At 40.2% G+C, this 17,710-nt stretch overlaps 2 protein-coding genes across 3 annotated transcripts; one reads left to right on the top strand and one right to left on the bottom strand.

Moving 5' to 3' along the window:
• Positions 1-702: 702 nt before the first annotated feature.
• psma4 (proteasome 20S subunit alpha 4) lies at positions 703-5,117 on the top strand. Of its 2 annotated transcripts, none has more exons than XM_081712420.1 (9): positions 703-825; positions 1,386-1,447; positions 1,554-1,596; positions 2,238-2,400; positions 2,942-3,019; positions 3,246-3,334; positions 3,450-3,580; positions 4,382-4,505; positions 4,850-5,117. In XM_081712420.1, the coding sequence occupies exons 2-9, from the start codon at positions 1,445-1,447 to the stop codon at positions 5,002-5,004; spliced, it is 786 nt and encodes a 261-aa protein (XP_081568546.1). In that variant the 5' UTR covers positions 703-825; positions 1,386-1,444; the 3' UTR covers positions 5,005-5,117. The 2 variants fall into 2 exon arrangements, with proteins under 2 accessions (XP_081568546.1, XP_081568547.1); XM_081712421.1 differs by lacking the exon at positions 703-825 and adding an exon at positions 879-898.
• oaz2a (ornithine decarboxylase antizyme 2a) lies at positions 4,246-17,374 on the bottom strand. Its single transcript, XM_027001281.3, is given in 7 exon segments — positions 4,246-4,493; positions 4,809-9,152; positions 9,355-9,440; positions 10,116-10,288; positions 11,301-11,381; positions 11,383-11,449; positions 17,125-17,374. Coding segments are annotated over 6 exon segments (654 nt in total). The 5' UTR covers positions 17,241-17,374; the 3' UTR covers positions 4,246-4,493; positions 4,809-9,021.
• Between the last annotated feature and the right edge of the window lie 336 nt (positions 17,375-17,710).

The raw sequence follows: 17,710 nt of genomic DNA, 5'->3' as shown, positions 1-17,710 counted from the left end.
GTGTCCATAGTCCCTATGAAAATGGTAACACATGAAGGATATCAGTTATATAAAATAGAATATTGCACACACGCTCTTAAACAAAACTCAAATGGGTGAAAAAAAACTATAGAATTATTCTAATGTCCCAGGGGGTGGTAATGCTTATTTCAGTAGTTACCTGTACTAGAGGTGTGGCCAAACGTTTTGAGACTGACACAAATTTTGGTTTTCACAAAGTTCACCAAAGTTGTAACCAAGTGAACAAAACACTGAAATGTTAGGTCTGTGGTCAAGAAACTCCCCCAGATCTCAATCCCATTGAGAACCTGTGGTCAATCCTCAAAAAGAGGGTGGACAAACACACAGAAATTGTGATCAACTCCAAGCACTGATTAGGTAAGAATGGGTTGCCATCAGTCAAGATTTTGCCCAGAAGCTGATATCCAGCATGCCAAGGGGTATTGCAGAAGTCTTTAAAAAAGGGTCAATACTGTAAATATTAAGTATTTGCTTAAACTGGATGTATTTGTCAATAAAAGGTTTTTTTAAAAATAATAATGAGATGCGTATAATTGTACTTCACTATACCATGTAAACATCTGACAAAGTGGTCTAAAAAATTGAGGCAGTAAACTTCGTGAAAACCAAAATTTGTGTCAGTCTCAAAACGTTTGGCCACTACTGTAAGGTTAATACACTAGCTTGTTTCCCCGGGACATCATCCTGTCCACTAGTCTGCGCTGTCGGCTCCCATCGTTTGAATACTGTTTTGATGCTTGCAAACGGTAGCTAACTTCATGAGCCGGCGGAACCTCCTGCAAGAAATAGACATCAACCGTAAAGGTACCAATATGTATATATATTTTTTATTAGCTCTAACAGGTTTGTCAATTGAGGAAATATTCAAAATATTGAGGTAAACTGGACTTGGTAATGAAAACGAGTTTAACTCTTCGCTGAATCAAGGAGCTAGTTACTTGCTGACAAACGAAAGTTGCTGCTTCATGCTCGCGTTTGCCTGCTTGGGAAACATCTGCTAGCTTGCTAGCTACATAGCTAGTTAGTACATATCAAGTTAGACGTTTTTGCTGCCCTTTTGTCCACGAAATGTGATTCCATTGACTATATATATTTAATATGTTACTTCTAAGCATAGTTTATGTAGCTAGCTATATTTCTAAATGTGGTATGAAAGGCCTGTGTTTGTAATGTCGTTGCTAGCTGGCTATGTTGTTTGAAATGCTATCTGATTTGTCAGCTAGCTACTTTCTGTTTCTCTGTGGATTACGCTAGCTATTTCTTGTTTATCTAGTGAAACTGAAAATTTGTCGTACGTTATTCTTATTATATTGTTTATCGTAATGTGTGTTTTATATACGTTGTCTCTTCTGTAATTGGTCCAGATAGCAAAGCTAAGAAGCTTCGTTTTTCTGTGTATGCAAGATTCATATAATAAGCCGCAATGGTGAGTAACTCTGGCCGTTATAGCCAGCATATCCAGTTGCTTCTGTTTACGCAGTTAATACTAATAAACTCTTTTCGCATTATTTTATGTAACAAACATTTTATAGTCTCGAAGATATGATTCAAGAACGACGATCTTCTCCCCTGAAGGTAATTATTATTTAGTAATATCTATTATTTGTGTTTTTTGCGTAATAGCCTAAATGTACCGATTGGTTCCCGAGCTATTTCCCAGGTGATTAGTCCTTCTTATTTTAGGATAGTGTTACCACAGAAATATATAGAGGTCCTTTATATCCCTTAGTTGCATTTTGTTTACAGATGATTTCACCCAACAATGAAAACTATATGACTACATATGAAGAACAAAAAAAAAAAAAGTAACTAACCAAAAAGGATTTCAGGGAAGTTCACTTGGTTTGATCATTTCAATGACGCTTCCCTGGGAACATCATTAACAACATTACTTTGAGTTTAGCAAATAGGTGTTCGATTATTCATATGTATTAGAGAATGGGAAAGGTACATTTTATGGTATCTTGTTTAATCTCTGGGGTAAGTGGACAACATTGCCCATAGCACACAGCTGCTTTCTCGTTTAGGTTTCACTGCCTTCAAAATACAATAACCTGTAAACATCCATGGTTCATTGTACTTATATATATTGAATATATATTCAGTGGTGTTTGTGTGTGCATGCATGCATGTGTCTCTTACAGCAATTTTTCTCTTTTAGGGTGGGGGGTGAAGATGTGAAAATTATGCTAAACAACTACTTCTGTCTCTAATAGGGCGTCTGTATCAGGTAGAATATGCTATGGAGGCTATTGGGCATGCTGGTACCTGTTTAGGTATTCTAGCCAATGATGGTGTGTTGCTGGCAGCAGAGAGGAGGAACATCCACAAACTGCTGGACGAGGTCTTCTTTTCAGAGAAGATCTACAAACTCAATGAGTAAGTGGGTCACACTGGTATGATTTTTTGGTTGCATGAAGTTCATTAAGTGATTCAGTGAGGTTCAGTAAATTATTTGTTTGTCTCACAGCAGAAAAAAATAAAAGATTTGTGAATGATGAAGACCAGATCTCAGTGCGTATTCCAGTAAACCTGTAGGATTCACAATACACAGAAAATTGTGTGTAGCTCTGCCACACCAATAGCTTTAGACTTGGTGTAGAATGAATTTTTTTTTCCCTCTTTACAGTTTTCTAATAGTGAGTGAAAATTTTGGTGGGTTTGTTTATTGGTCATGTTAGCGAAGAATTACTGCAACTTAATGTTAGTAATTAACTAATAGAGCACATCTTTTTGCCATGATACATGGCAAAATTACTGTAACTAAAGCATTAGTAGTAACTATCTAACAGCAGATCTTTTTGCATAATTATAATGCTTGCAGTGATGTGATCAGGCTTAGTAATGTTTGGAGGTAAATGGACGTTGGTAGGATTTAACCCAAAGTAATGAAAAATGTGTTGTTTGTTTTATGTTGCAGAGACATGGCATGCAGTGTAGCAGGAATCACATCTGATGCCAATGTCCTCACCAATGAACTCAGGCTAATTGCACAAAGGTATAATAAACCACAGTTAAAAGAAAAGAGAATGCTAAACCTACTTTGAAATTATGGGGTGACAGACCATCACCCTCTGAAGGAAGGATTGTGATGTGATGGGGATTGTCACTTCGAATGGTGAAATGGTGGTCAGGGCATGTGTTTATCGCCTGTAGGACCCGGGTTCAAGAGCCATGTTTTTGAGATAAGTTGCTTACTCATTGTACCCACTGTATGTGTACAGATATCTTCTCCAGTACCAGGAGCCTATTCCCTGTGAACAGCTGGTTACAGCCCTCTGTGACATCAAACAAGCCTACACACAGTTTGGAGGTGCCATAGCTTCACTGCACACTGTTTGACTCTGTTTTGTTTCACTTTTTGGAGCACAGAGTCACTCTTTCAAAGAATAATAACTGAATATCTATGCTTTTCTGTGTGTGTCTAGGAAAGCGTCCGTTTGGTGTGTCTCTGCTCTATATGGGCTGGGATAAGCACTATGGCTTCCAGCTGTACCAGAGTGACCCCAGCGGAAATTATGGAGGCTGGAAGGCTACCTGCATTGGCAACAACAGTGCAGTAGGTGTACTTTATCGAGCGCTGGAGCTTTTTAAATGGCAGTCTTTGGTGTACTACTGCTGTAGCTGAGCAGCTTTGTAGGGGAACAAAGTAAGCAAAGCGGGTGTATTCTTCAGGCTTCCAGTTGTTTACACCACTGTAAAACATTAATTCAGTCAAATTTGATCACATATACAGTGATGAAGTGGCCTTCACACTTAATGGAGGGGGGAAAAGTGTCAGTAGTCGCTGTAAACATGGGCTTTTCTCAGGATCTCAGCCTCTTGTGCAGTTGCTAAAGTTTCTGGGTGTGGCTTTTAAGAATGGTATATTGCAAAAGTTACCATTGGCTTATTTCTTTCTTTTTTTAAAGCAGCGAAATTTGTCATGTGATAAAGTTAACTGTTGCAGTTAATATGTAGGCAATAACTAGCATGTGGTGTGATATGTAATGTGTAGAGGTTTCTGTGTTGTTGTTTTTTTTTCTGCACTTAAATATTAATCCTGTACAGAATAAGCACTGTGTACCTACTACACTGTTATTTGACGTCTTGGCCTATAGAGGGTGTTGGAGCATTAGCAGCGTGTTCGAGAACATTCTCTGAGATCTATCCAATTTAATTTTCACCATGTTAATTCATTCAAAAACTTTTTTTTTGTCCACAAAACAAAATTACAGAAATAAATTAAGGCAAAAGATGGTTTTTTATTTTTTTTTTGCCTCCTTCACACAGTTTCATATTTACTGCACAGGGCTGTGCAGATAATTCTGGTCATTTTGTGAGTGAATGTATAGGCATGTTTCTGTGTTGTTTCTTGTAGGCTGCAGTATCAATGCTGAAGCAGGACTTTAAAGAGGGAGAGATGACTCTCTCCACTGCTCTCGCACTGGCCATCAAAGTGCTCAACAAGACCATGGATGTCAGCAAGCTCTCTGCAGAGAAAGGTGTGTATATGTCCCCTTGTGTGTCACTGGTACATGAGCAGTGCAAAAAACATGGATACCTTAAACTAGTTATTTGAGATGGGCTGTTACTAAAGTATGTCAGTGCATTATGCATTCAAAGGCCCTGTCTGAGTCCTGTGCCACAAGCATTAAAGTTGCAGCCTTTGTTTACCCATCCTGAATAAACCTGGTAAAACAGCCACAGCATGAGTTTTCTGTTGTCCTTAGTATAACGATAGTGGTTTGTAGTTATTTGTAGTGCATTTTTAATACTTTGCAGATTCTGCAATTTTCCTTCTGTACCTTTCTATGCCTAATGCCATGTCCCACTTGTGTTGGTCTAGTTGAGATTGCCACGTTGACACGAGAGAACGGTAAGACCAGAATCAAGGTCCTAAAACAGAAAGAGGTTGAAGAGTTGATCAAGAAGCATGAAGCAGAGGAGGCCAAAGCAGAGAAAGACAAAAAAGAGAAGGAGCAGAAAGAAAAAGAAAAATAAGAAACCTGCACTTCCTTTTATAGAAAATATTACAAAGGTTTGGATACATAGTGTACCACTCTGTCTGTCTGTATGTCTAATGTTTTCTTTAATAAATACAACAGTGACAAGTCTGGCTGGGTCATTGGTGCTCTAAATGCAACACAATGGTTAAAGGGAAAGTTCTAGAAATGGCCATTAAGCACTACTATAAAACCACATTATAATGGGACAGGGGAAGCAGCATTCAGTGAATCTGCTGAATCTGATTTTAAATAATAGATCAAATATAAATACATTTCTCTGGAAGCCTGTCTGCCCCCGATGCAGTGGATCTTTTGTCTAATAAAGTTTGTCCGGCTGTATGATACATACCGTACCATACATGAGTGAGTATGTATGTTTGTGTTGATGTTTCTAAACCAGTGGTTGTCTGGACTGGGAGCAGGAGTTACTGCTCTAGACCAGTATCTACGCAAATGTTCTAGCTGAAGAGTTTTACACACGGCTGAAAGCCAGAATCAGATCAGGAAAGATGGTCAAAGCCCGATCGGTACCTTGAGTACTTAAAACCTCAAGTATGACTCAGCTTGAAATACCATGCTTCGGGTCTAACAGAAGACAAGCATCAAGACTATATTCTGTCCTGGCTCCAAGATGGTGGGATGAACTCCCATTTGTTTGGACAGCAGAGTCCCTTGCAGACTGAAGACCCATCTATTCCTGGAATATTTAAATGACAACTGACCTTGCTCCCATATTGACTGACTAAATTAATACTTATTCTAGAGTATTGTTTATTACACTGATGTTGTTTAACAAACTCTAGCACTTTATACTTATTAAGAGACATATATTTTGTACTTCTAGGCATCAGCAGTGATCCCTGTATTTCTACAGTATTCTAAATCATTTGTATATTGGACTCCAACCTGCTGTTCTGGCTAGGACGTACTCTGAGTAAATGACAAAGCGCTTTTGTAAGTCGCTCTGGATAAGAGTGCTAAATGCCATAAATGTAAATGCAAATATAAATGAGAAATGTCTGAAGTTGTGCAGGGTTGTTTGGGATGCAGTTGTAGTGGAGATGGCTCACAGACTTGGACTAGCTCTAATTACAACAGGACACTCAGCACAGCAAAGCAACCTACCTCACAAACATTCTGAGAAATATGACTTTCATAAGGTACTTGCCACAAGCTGAAATCTGTTAGATAAGGTTAGTGTCAGATTAATGTCAGAAGTAGCTCTGTCTCTGTTCTTGGATTTTGAAAAAAAAAATTTATTACAAAGCCACAGCAAGAATTCTTATGCAATTAGCATCAAAGTTTGCACAGTATCCCAGCAACACAGTTTTATGAAGCTGAGTATGTTTTATTTGGAAGAAATACCTCCAAGTTCTTTGTGATGTAACCACTAATTGCTATGAAATGATGAATTGTAGTGAATGTTAAACACATGACTTCATTAGAAGAGCAGCTGGTCAGGCCACCTCCCCGCCTGGAAACGGGGTCAAGTCACGTATGCTCTGTAATGAGCAACAGCGCTTGCAAGGTTAAGTACTTGAATGAGACTGTAAGGCATTCGTCACAGTTATGTTCGCTTTGGCGCTCCTAAAATAGCAAGAAAGATCAGTGGCCCTGGCATTACGCCAAAGTTCTCTATGATCTGATTGGATGGATTCATTGCCTCCCTGCCTGGAGATTGGAGAATGCGTCACAGCACCCAGGGAGCAGACACTGTTCTGCAGTACTGTCCATACATGCTTGCTGCTACAAGAAGAATATCTGTCCATCATAGTCACATTTTTTTGACAAATACAATACTTTGACACAGAACTATTTAGAATATCCGTAGGAATCTTCGTTCAATTTGAACGTGTCTAGTCAGCAACAGAGATAACCAAAATATGCAAAAATCAGTATGTACAGCTATTATGATTGAAAAGGTAATTTTTATATTATTGGGAAAGAATTCCATGGCTACTTGGTTCACATTTTACATTTTATTCAGACAAAGAAAAAGTTCAAGGTATACAAGTATGGATTGTCTAAATGATTCTTTTTTTTTTTTTTACTGTAAACAAAATCCTAAACTACAAAAGAATCAAGCTAGACAAAAATAAAATCGATTGATCCAGATTGTCAAAAATAAAATCTCAGAAGATGGAAAAAAATCTAACAGCTTATTGTCATGGCTCAAAAGTAACTATGGAAACAAGATTATATATATACATGCAGAACTTAAAGCCCCCAGAAGTTGTGCACCCAAAGATGGAGTCCAAATGCAGCTCACACTTGGCTTCCACAGGCATGATCATGTTCAGTTCCAGCTATGGGGAATGTATTTCGATTCTTCTGTTTGTAGTTTGTCCTGACTGTGCTAGCTCAGCCTTTAGCTTAAAAGGTGTTACTACAGTGATAACTGTAATGTTCCTAGAGTAATCATGTTTTGAAGTGAAAATGCTTGAGTTTTGAGTGGGGACCATTTTCTTTGGCAATTTTGTCAAGTTCACTAAATGCACAAGACATCTTAAAAGTGTGGGTTGCATCTCTTGGTGATGTACCCTGAATGCACATGTTTGTGTTACATGTGTGTAGCTAAAGTGCTCATGTCAACGGCCCTTTTCCTGCGAGTGAGCAGGGCCGCTCTTAGCTAAACCTACTGGTTTGGTTTAGGAAGGTGAAGAACATCGGGAGACAATCATCATGTCAAACGTTTTATAAGACTGGTGTGGATCAACAGTCTGCTTTCAGTTTTAGTCTCCATGAGGGACTGGTGTAGAAAACAGCCCAGTTAAAAGGCCAGTAGAATGACAAAACACAAGGGACAAGGCATGAGTTCGAGTAGCATCCTCACTGAGTCCAAGCCCACCCTCATCTTTTTCTCGTCAGGACAAGTGACTAAACTTCATGTTGGTTGCATGTAGTATGACAGAATTACCTTAACTCCATCCTCAGGAGCTTCTGTAGAGTCTGTACACAAACTTGAACTGAGATCAGCTCAGGCCCTACTTGATTCTATTCTCAGCTACCTCAAGCTGAACGGATTCTAGAGTCATCTTTAGGCCAAGCTGGAACGCTGCGCGTCTAGGCCTCAGAGTCCTCCCTGCAGCTCACCAGGCTCGTCAATGAATAATTCAGGTCATTAGCCTTGCTTTAGAATTGTGCTGACGAACTGAATCATGTGAGAGAATACGTCACTGGTGCCAAGAGCTTCGACCTCTCCTGCTAGCTTCTACCATTCAACACCATGGTCTATGTTTATCAACTTGCGGGTTTTGCCCTTTACTTCCCAATGCTGGCCATTATGTGAGCTAAGGAAACCTGACCTTATATCTTTTCAGTCGGCCATGCCTGATCAATATGGACCCAGAACACTGTCATGAACTGGCACAAATATAACTAGTGACCTCATGCTTCCTTTTTCCAATGACAGCAGAGATGTGAAAGAGCCCTGCAGTGCACAATAAGGAATGGTGGACAACAACATGAGGAGATAAGGACTGCTAAACACTACAAAAAAAAAAAAAAAAAACAACAAAAAAAAAACAAAACAGAAAGAAATCATTCCTGTGTTGTACTACCACCCTGAAGCAAACACCATACTGGGGAATGGCTTGCATTGTCCTTCCCTTATACAATTCCCCATTAACAATGTCCCATATAAAGCAGAGTATATATATATAAAAAGAGTACAGACCTTTTGGTATTCGGTGCAAACTAACAGAGGACATGTTGCATGTCTCTTTTAGCACCAACCAACCCCCAGCTGAAAAACAAAAACAGACAGGAATAGGAACCAATCAGTGAGATGATAAAGAAGACTGAACCAATCAGGGACTCAGTCAGTTCTCATTCCTCCTCTATCTTCATTCCTACTTCTCCATACCCCACTTAAGTCAGTTTTTGGTGAGGAGGTACAGGAGGGGTGGGGTGGGAACACAGTGCTAAGTAGTAGAGGAGGATGAGAAGAGCTGGAAGGCATAGTGGGGAGAGAGAGGGTGGGTGCTTTAAAGAGCCAGACAGCAACTGGAAGTCATTCCTCATCAGAACTGCTGTCGTCCATGGAGTAGACCATGAAGAAGAGATCAGGTCGGGCCGGCACCAGAGGGTGGCCAGGTTTCACCATCTCAAAACCCATGTAGTGAAAGGTCTTTGTGATGGACACTGCAAGGAACACAAAGAACATGCCAGTCGTTCAGCCAAACACAGAACAAATAATGCTTAGATTAAGAGTAGGTAAGAAAATACAAAGGATACTATTAGAAGGAAAGGCAAAATGAAAGCACCACATCAGACCAGTTCTGCAAGCGAACTCAGAGTTTATTATTTCTAGATTGAGAGTGCTAATAGTACAAGTATCTCATACATCGATCCTCCCTGGTCTTGTAGAACCACACAAACACGTAGCTGACTTTCAGTCTCTCCTCAGCGAACTCCAGCAGACTTGTAAGCCTGTAGCACAAAAGAGACATTATGATGAGGCACCCACGTTTACACCAGTGACCTGAATGGTAATGCAAGGCAGCTGCAGCAGAGCTAAAACACCACCAACACCAGCACCAACACCCCCCGCCACCTTGCCCAGAGCACAACGCTCACGCTGCAGCCATCAAAGGTGATTCTCAAACACACTGAACAACTGCTGGCTATGCAACCGGCCTTCTAATGAGCGCAACCTCTTTAGCTAGTATTTATATTCATGGAAGAGGGTGAGCTGCAGTAATATTGTGATTCATATGGCTGGTGGGAGCTGCAACCTTAACACTGGGTGCATGCTCCCCTGTACAGCCCCAGGCTAGCACTCTAAAGCTTATGTACTCTTAGTCATTTATCCATTCACAATCACTGATTATGGACATGGCCTGACCTTTACAAGCAAGCGAGCAACAAGGGTAGAACGCAGTGTCAGCCATGCTAGAAATCTCAATATTAGTACAGATCAGTGCATTAGTACCTGCATATACAATGTCAGTAAACACTCCCTAAATATTTATTTACACTTAAAGCAAATGTCCATTATGATTGAAACTGGTCTGCATGTTAGTGTGAATTCATGGCTTTAGCGAGGCAGTGGCAGGAAGCCCAGTGTTGAGGCATGCTCCTGGCTCACTGCGGGGTCCTGCGCACCCTTCTTTGCTGCCATCTGGCAGAGCTCCGCTGGGGATCTCCAGGTAGAGGCAGTCAGCCGCCAGCACAGTCTCCCAGCAGGAGAAACGACGCTCACTCAGCTGGTATTGGAAGTGCAGGATAGGGGGCGTTCCGCTCGCTGGCCCTGCCTGAGTCACGGTCAACCTGTCATCCTGAAAGGGGACAGTGACAGTTCAGCAGCAGGTGGATGAATGTCTACAAGAGTCCTTCCCCCGTACATGCATACATGTCTACTTTTAGGCTTATCTGCAGAAAAAGCTTTGTGTGTGTGTGTGTGTGTGTGTGTATATATATATATATATATATATATATATATATATATATATATATATATATAATATTATATATATATATATATATATATATATATATATATATATATATATATATATATATATATATATATATATATATATATATATATATATATATATATATATATATATATATAATATTATATATATATATATATATATATATATATATATATATATAATATTATATATATATATATATATATATATATATATATATATATATATATATATATAAATATATATATATATATATATATATATATATATATATATATATATATATATATATATATATAAATAAAAATAAACATCTTCACTATATCAAAAGCATCAAAAGATCATCGGTCCTATTTGTTTCACCATATAAAATTATTCTAATCTGAATTAAATGGAGCCCATGTTCAGTGTCCATGCAAAGTCCATAAACTTGGCTCTCAACAACCAACATCAGGTTTAGCATGCCCAATGCACTATAAATAAAAACAGCAGAATTTGTGTCAAGTACAAACAGTGTGGGACACACTGAATAACACTTAAAACAATGCAGTTAAAACAAAGTGCAGTAGAGGAGGAAGAGAAAAACTCAGTCTATTGAGTAACAACGGTTACAACCAATATTACTGATTACAAATGGCGCTACACAGTAAACATTTGGAGGACTCACAGTGTGTTCTACAAGCATGGTGACCAATCATATATTCTTCTGTGACTGTTCTGTGAAAACCCCTATGCAGTGTATTGTGACTGCTCTCTTGGCAGACACACATCAGGCAAAACTCACTAAATTTCCGCCTGTCCACGTGTGTTCCTGTCTGCAGCAGCGCGGGTAGGCACACGGTTGGCTCACCTTGTGCAGTGGCACACTGAGAGAGAGATCCCTTCCGGTCCCTCGCCCACCCGGGATCTTCGTTAGTGGGTGAGGGGCATCAGGAGCACCACAGAGGCCCTGGAGCCTGCTGCCTGGAGCAGTGCACACTGGAGTCAACCAGACAAGAGCTAGAGAGAGAGAGAGACCCATCGATGAAAGCAATACTTAAGGTGGTACATGTTTGATAAGATGCCTGGCCTATCTGTTGTGACGGCACACCCACAGTCATGCATTTTGCCATATTATGGAGTGTTCCAGGTGATGTCCCGGGTGAGGTTGTGGAAAGGTGTTCTCCTTCAGCAGGGTCCCACTGCTGCCCCACCTCTCACCTCCAGCACAACACTTCTCTGCACCCCCAAACGCTGCCCCCCTCCTAGTCACTCTTCCATGCCTTATCAGGACTTCTCACACCCTGCAAAGTGCCACACCATGTTCAGAGTGTGAAGAGTATTGTCCAGGCTGCTGCTATCGTGCCAGTACAGCACAACAGCATTAGCAGTGGGGCCTCTGATAAGTAGGTGAGAGAGTTTTTAAATCATACTTGTATGAACATGCTGAATACATTTGAAAGTGCAGAGACGGAACGTGAGATGCTGGATACGGGCTAATATGCTGGGAAGGAACTTGTCCAACCCTGACATAGACTCAGAATCAAATACCAGAATCACAGCACCGAATGTATGTGACACGCTGTAGAATCAACACTGCTCCAGAGACAGCTCTGTTAACTTCAAGCGCATTGCTCATGCATAATGTGGACAGTACTAATCTGTTTCCAGTTCAGCTGGGACCCAAATGATGTGTCAGTCAGGTGCTAAGAGGAAGTGAGAACAGAGTGCTGGTGTTCAGTTGGGATCCACATATTGCAAAAGAGCGCGTGATCCATAAACACATCTCTAAATAGCAGCACTGGTGGTTTGGGTTACAGCTCTGGGTTTCAGAGTTAGTAATAATAGTTATCAGAGTCTCCTTCACAGAAGAGAGAAACAGGGTCACATTCTCTAAAAGTCACATAGCCTGCAGCCAAGGAGTGACATGTGCTTGAAGCGCAGTGCACTTTGAATATCACCACACGGTCTTGGATGAAAATCTGTTTAATCAGTAAGCAAAGCTACCGCAACTAACCCCACTCATTATCTTATGAGGTGCATCAGAAGCATAAGCGCATGTTGTCCTCTAAGCAAAGTCTCCAAGAATTTATTGTATACAGAAACAGCAACTGAAGCTTCGCCAGTAAATAGGCTCCGTCTCAGCTGCCTGAGGGATGCCAAATTTGGTCAGGCTCTGAGCAGCCTTCTCAAGAGCAGTGTGCAGAAAATGAGGAAAACAATCCTTAAGACGTCGGTGCTTGTTTTGGTCGTGTGAGGGCCAGATCGCTCTGCAACCGAGGGAAGGGAGGAGCCGTGCCTCTGCTGCCCTGGCAACCGGACAGGTAGTCAGGGTGACCCAATCTGCATAGAGTCCACATCAAAGCTGGGGGAGACAAGGTTGATGATGCAGAAAACAAACTCATTAGGCTACACGGCAACTCCCTGCCTTATCAAATAGCTGAGGAGCCAACCTCTGCCTCTGCCATCACGCCTCTGCAGTCTTTAGAAAAAGCAATACTGCACATATGCGCAAATCATTCTGGTTCAAAACACACTTACTTACTCGCCATGGTGACGCCTTTCAAGAGACTGAACATTGCTCACTTGATCACTTAGAAGATGGTGACTGGTATTAAAAACAAAAAACAAAAACAAAAAAACTCCCCACCTTTAAAGTGAACAAATGTTTGTACCATCAGGGGTCAGAAACGGGCCCTGGGAGCTACGGATTCATATAGTTTTACCCTCTCTGTTATAGATCTGCACATGGCAGAGACTGAAATGCCAGCTTGTTTTGAAAGGTAAGACTCTTGCCCTTTGACATTCAGCCACCCCACCCACCCACGAGTGTTGCTGGCTCAGACATTTCAGAGACATTTCATTTCATGCTCCAAACAGCATCTCTGGTTATATAATCCCACTCAGAAACGAGAATGGGTCAACATTTAAACCAGCTAGGTAATATGAGCAATGATTGGAACTGACTTGCTTAAAAGGGGGGCAATAACCAAACAGTCAGTCTCTCACACACACACACACACACTCACACACACACACACACACACACACACACACACACACACACACACACACACTCCATCTGCATCCTATCTACCATCACAGTGTGTGATTGGCTTGCCACCACATCTTATTGGTCTGGATCTGAAGGTCCCACAGGATCTTAGCCTTGTTCTCCACTATTCTCTGTGGTTCCTCCCAATGGGACCTGGAAGAGTGCAGCAAATGTGCCAGCATATGATCTTTACCACTTAGATGTGACTCATTTTCCTTGCCAGTATCTTGCATCCTGCTACAAAATAGATTCTAGATTGTCTCAGAGGCTGCTTTGCACAGTCTGATGTCATACGGCCCTTCAATTGACCTTGCGCTTAATGCTTGGTCTTGTGCTACCATGATTAGTGCCCATGCTGTCCTGCAGTCCTGCCTTTTCCTGCCAGTGGTAGGATTGTCTTAGATCAACCACCTCCGCTGTCAGTGATACAATCCTTGGAGGGTTTATCCTGCCATGGTACCTCCTCTGCTTTCATGGTGACTATAATCCCATCTGTCTGAGGTACTCCCTCATCAGATCATCTTTGGCAGCCATTATGTATTCATGGATGTCTCGTCTCACCCTGGACAGTGGATCTTCAGTGGATCCAGTCCAGCTCTTCTCTTGGTCAGCTTATTGTGTTTGCAGGATATCTGATGACTGGCAGGTCATACGTGGTCTTGACCTAGTTATTCACATTCAAGTGGCTCTTTGAGGAACAGCCTCACCCTGTGGTTGCACAATGGCATTTCACCTTTATTTCATCCATTTCCAGTTGGGAAAGAAGGCACTGTTTGACAGTATCTGAGTGCTGGGTGACTAGTCTGTGAGTTTGGATGAAAACCTTCTCACCCATACTTTTTCTGGATGTTGCAGGAGCATTCCATCCATCCATCCATCCATCCATCCATCGTGTGTATTTTATATGTAGAAAAATACACACATGCAAATAAAGTCTGCTTCGAATGTCAAGAAACCAAGACTAGATTGTAAACCCTCAGCACCCCCCCCCCAAACCCTTGTTTTTGTAATATAAACAAGCTCCATCTGCTATAGCTTCTGTCTCTGGAAACCCTGTATACTTCACTGCACTTTTGACTGACTGATTCATGCACATTCTGTATGTGTACATATATTTATATGTCTGTGCGTGCATGTGTGTGTAATTAGAGTATAATATATATATTTTTTATACACATACACATATATATGACTGATTCACGCACATTCTGTATATGTACATATATTTATATGTCTGCGTGCATGTGTGTGTAATTAGAGTATAATATATAGTTTTTTTATACACATACACGTGTATAAAAACTATATATTATACTCTAATTACACACACATGCACGCACAGATAAATATATGTACACATACAGAATATGCGTGAATCAGTCATATATATATATATATATATATATATATATATATATATATATATATACATATACACACACATACATTATATATATATATATACATACATACATTATATACATATATACATTATATATATACACATACATATATAAATTATATATATATATATATATATATACACACATTATATACATATATATATATATATATATATATATATATACACATACATACATACATACATACATACATACATACATACATATATACATATATACATACATATATACACACAAACACACACACACACACAGTTTGTTAATGAGTCATAAATCACAAAGCAAAACAAGATGGCAATGAGCAGCAGCGTCAAAGGCTGAGGCTAGCTCACACTCTTCCCTCTGCCAGAGCTCAAAGACCAGGGGCCTGAGAGGACTTGCACAGAGAGGAAGTTGCTTGAGAGGCCACATTAAAAGGTTTAAGATGAGCCCTCAATCCGCTTGGTTATTTGTGTGTTAATAATTGGTGTTTGATGCAATGCTAGCCAAGGTTACGAGTGAGAGGTGAAGGCAGACAGCCAGGAAAGGTTCAGCTCCAAAACAGGAAACCAAGAGTCTTCCAGGAAAACAGGGCTCAGCTAGAGAGGTGCAACTGCAGCAGTGGGGTTGCCATCCTCCATCCTGTGCCTTTTTTGAGATATGTCTTTTACCAAAGACATTTGATAAATATGCGACTGAATTGAACAACAAAAGCTTAACAGTGTTGAGGTACTTCAACAATGGAAATCTGAACTTGCTTTTGTTGTCCTCGTGTGAAGGAGGAGGACTCCACACAGCAGTGTTTAGTCCTTTGGAAACTCCACAGGAACGCTTTTCAGTTCCTGGGCACTTGGCCAAGTCACCCGACCATGCAGAATGTGCATGGAGGAACAGGAAGTAATGTGAACCACATGTCTGTGTTAGTTTAATGGTATGTCAGCAAAATGCTTCTAGATTCAGGCACAAACAGAGATGTCTTATAATTAATAGATGCTTGACACATCGATATCCCTCTATAAATAATGGTTTGGAGGATTTGTTAAGGTCCACCCCCTGAACAATTAGCACCACGAAACTGTTTTGTATTGTACAAATTTAACATTAGGTAATCTCTGAGACAAATTTCTGTCAGTTTATCTACTTTAAGTGAGTCATTATTTTTCAGTGTTCCGATTACTCAACACAAATGTCTTCAATGCTAAAGGTGAAAACATGCTAAACGAATGTTTCCATCCGCTGCACCACAACACAACGAGCTACAAACTAGCGGAGAGGTTACGCAATGGTTGTCTAAAGTGGACAGGGGAACCGATTCCGTTAGGAGACAGAACTACGGAGTGCGCGCACTGCGTACAAACACCATCACACTTTTGTAAACACTGCAGAACCGGCCTTTATGATTTCGAGGTAAAAAGAGAGTTTTCGCTTATCACGTAAAACCATCGTCATGCATTATAAATTGCACTGCTACTTGTTTATTGGAATAAATAAACAGCAAGTCAGTACCGGTACAGTAAACAGCGTTTGTAGCCAATGTCTATCCATATTTATTGGTTGTCCAGCCCTCATTTTGAAGCTATTCATAGCATCAGCATATCCCCCCCTTCCTCGCTGTACCTGTTTAAATCCGATTAATCTGAAAGCAATCCGAATATTATGATACATCGCAGTATTATCGTTGTCCTCCGACTATCAAACGATAATCCTGCAACGCCACAGTGGAAGTGCTCGCGGCCCGTTCGACACTTTGTACTGCCGTCCATCTCTGATTACTCTGATGGCTAAAATATACCCACGGGGAAAAATGGTAATTTGATCCTTCAGTCTCAGAAATTTCGAAACGGATCAATCATTCTTGACGATCAAAAACAACTTTTTCCCCCTCGACGATTTTTACAACTCATTCAGAAAGATTTGTGAAAACCTGTTCTGGTTAAATATCAGGTTCCCCTATAGTCGGTGAGGGCTTGCACACATCTCTGTTAAACGAAGGGTGAACGATGCAAGCTGGAGAGGTCCTCCCCACAAACACAACCAGCTAACTAGGCTACGTTTCGTGAAATTAAGCTATTGCATTCGTTAAAGAAAGGTCGTTCAAAGTTTACAATTTACTTATACATAAAGTTCCATGTGATGCATAAGGGTAATAAAATCTTGTGCACTCGGAGAGAAAATATTTTATTAATATAGTCTAACTTCGGTAGCACGCTAATATGCGTATTAACATAAACTCTTACCTCTCCTCTGTGTCGCGCATGATCTCTTTAGAGGAAACTGAAACTGGACCCTTATATTTTCTCTGACAACCAAAACAATGACTATTTAATAGAAACTCTACTGAGTAGTTCACCATTCGTAAACAAATTTGTTCAGACGCTGACTGATATCCAGCGCTTCACTGAAGAATCACTGAATACTTGCTATGCCTCACTTTATAGGTCACTTCTCCCACGCGTGAACTGTGTGAATGAAGCCCGATCAAGCAGTAAGGGGTTTTAAAGGCAGGTCCAGTGCATTATGGGAAAAACACGACTCGAGGAAGTGAACAGTGAAGTTGCTTAGTTACAAAGTGGTTCGTGACGATGAGTAGCTAGTTAGCGTAGTTTTATCTATCTATCTATCTATCTATCTATCTATCTATCTATCTATCTATCTATCTATATATATATATATATATATATATATATATATATATATATATATATATATATATATATATATATATATATAACACCTATTGTTTTATTTACGTTTATAAATATTTTATATTGTACATTATACCTCTCCAAGAATGTGCACTGTATTTGCAGATTTAATTTGCAG

This window comes from Electrophorus electricus, chromosome 4 (assembly GCF_041902795.1).
Source record: "Electrophorus electricus isolate QZ-2024a chromosome 4, ASM4190279v1, whole genome shotgun sequence".
In the NCBI taxonomy this organism is placed as follows: Eukaryota; Metazoa; Chordata; class Actinopteri; order Gymnotiformes; family Gymnotidae; genus Electrophorus; species Electrophorus electricus.
The sequence above is the reverse complement of the archived record's forward strand: the minus strand, read 5'-3'. Positions and strand labels throughout refer to the sequence as shown.

Bases quoted from the DNA above. Each gene is read 5' to 3' on its own strand.
- psma4 (XM_081712420.1), top strand. The intron at 3,020-3,245 runs GTATAATAAACC...GTATGTGTACAG, and splicing joins CTCAGGCTAATTGCACAAAG to ATATCTTCTCCAGTACCAGG. The intron at 4,506-4,849 runs GTGTGTATATGT...GTGTTGGTCTAG, and splicing joins CAAGCTCTCTGCAGAGAAAG to TTGAGATTGCCACGTTGACA.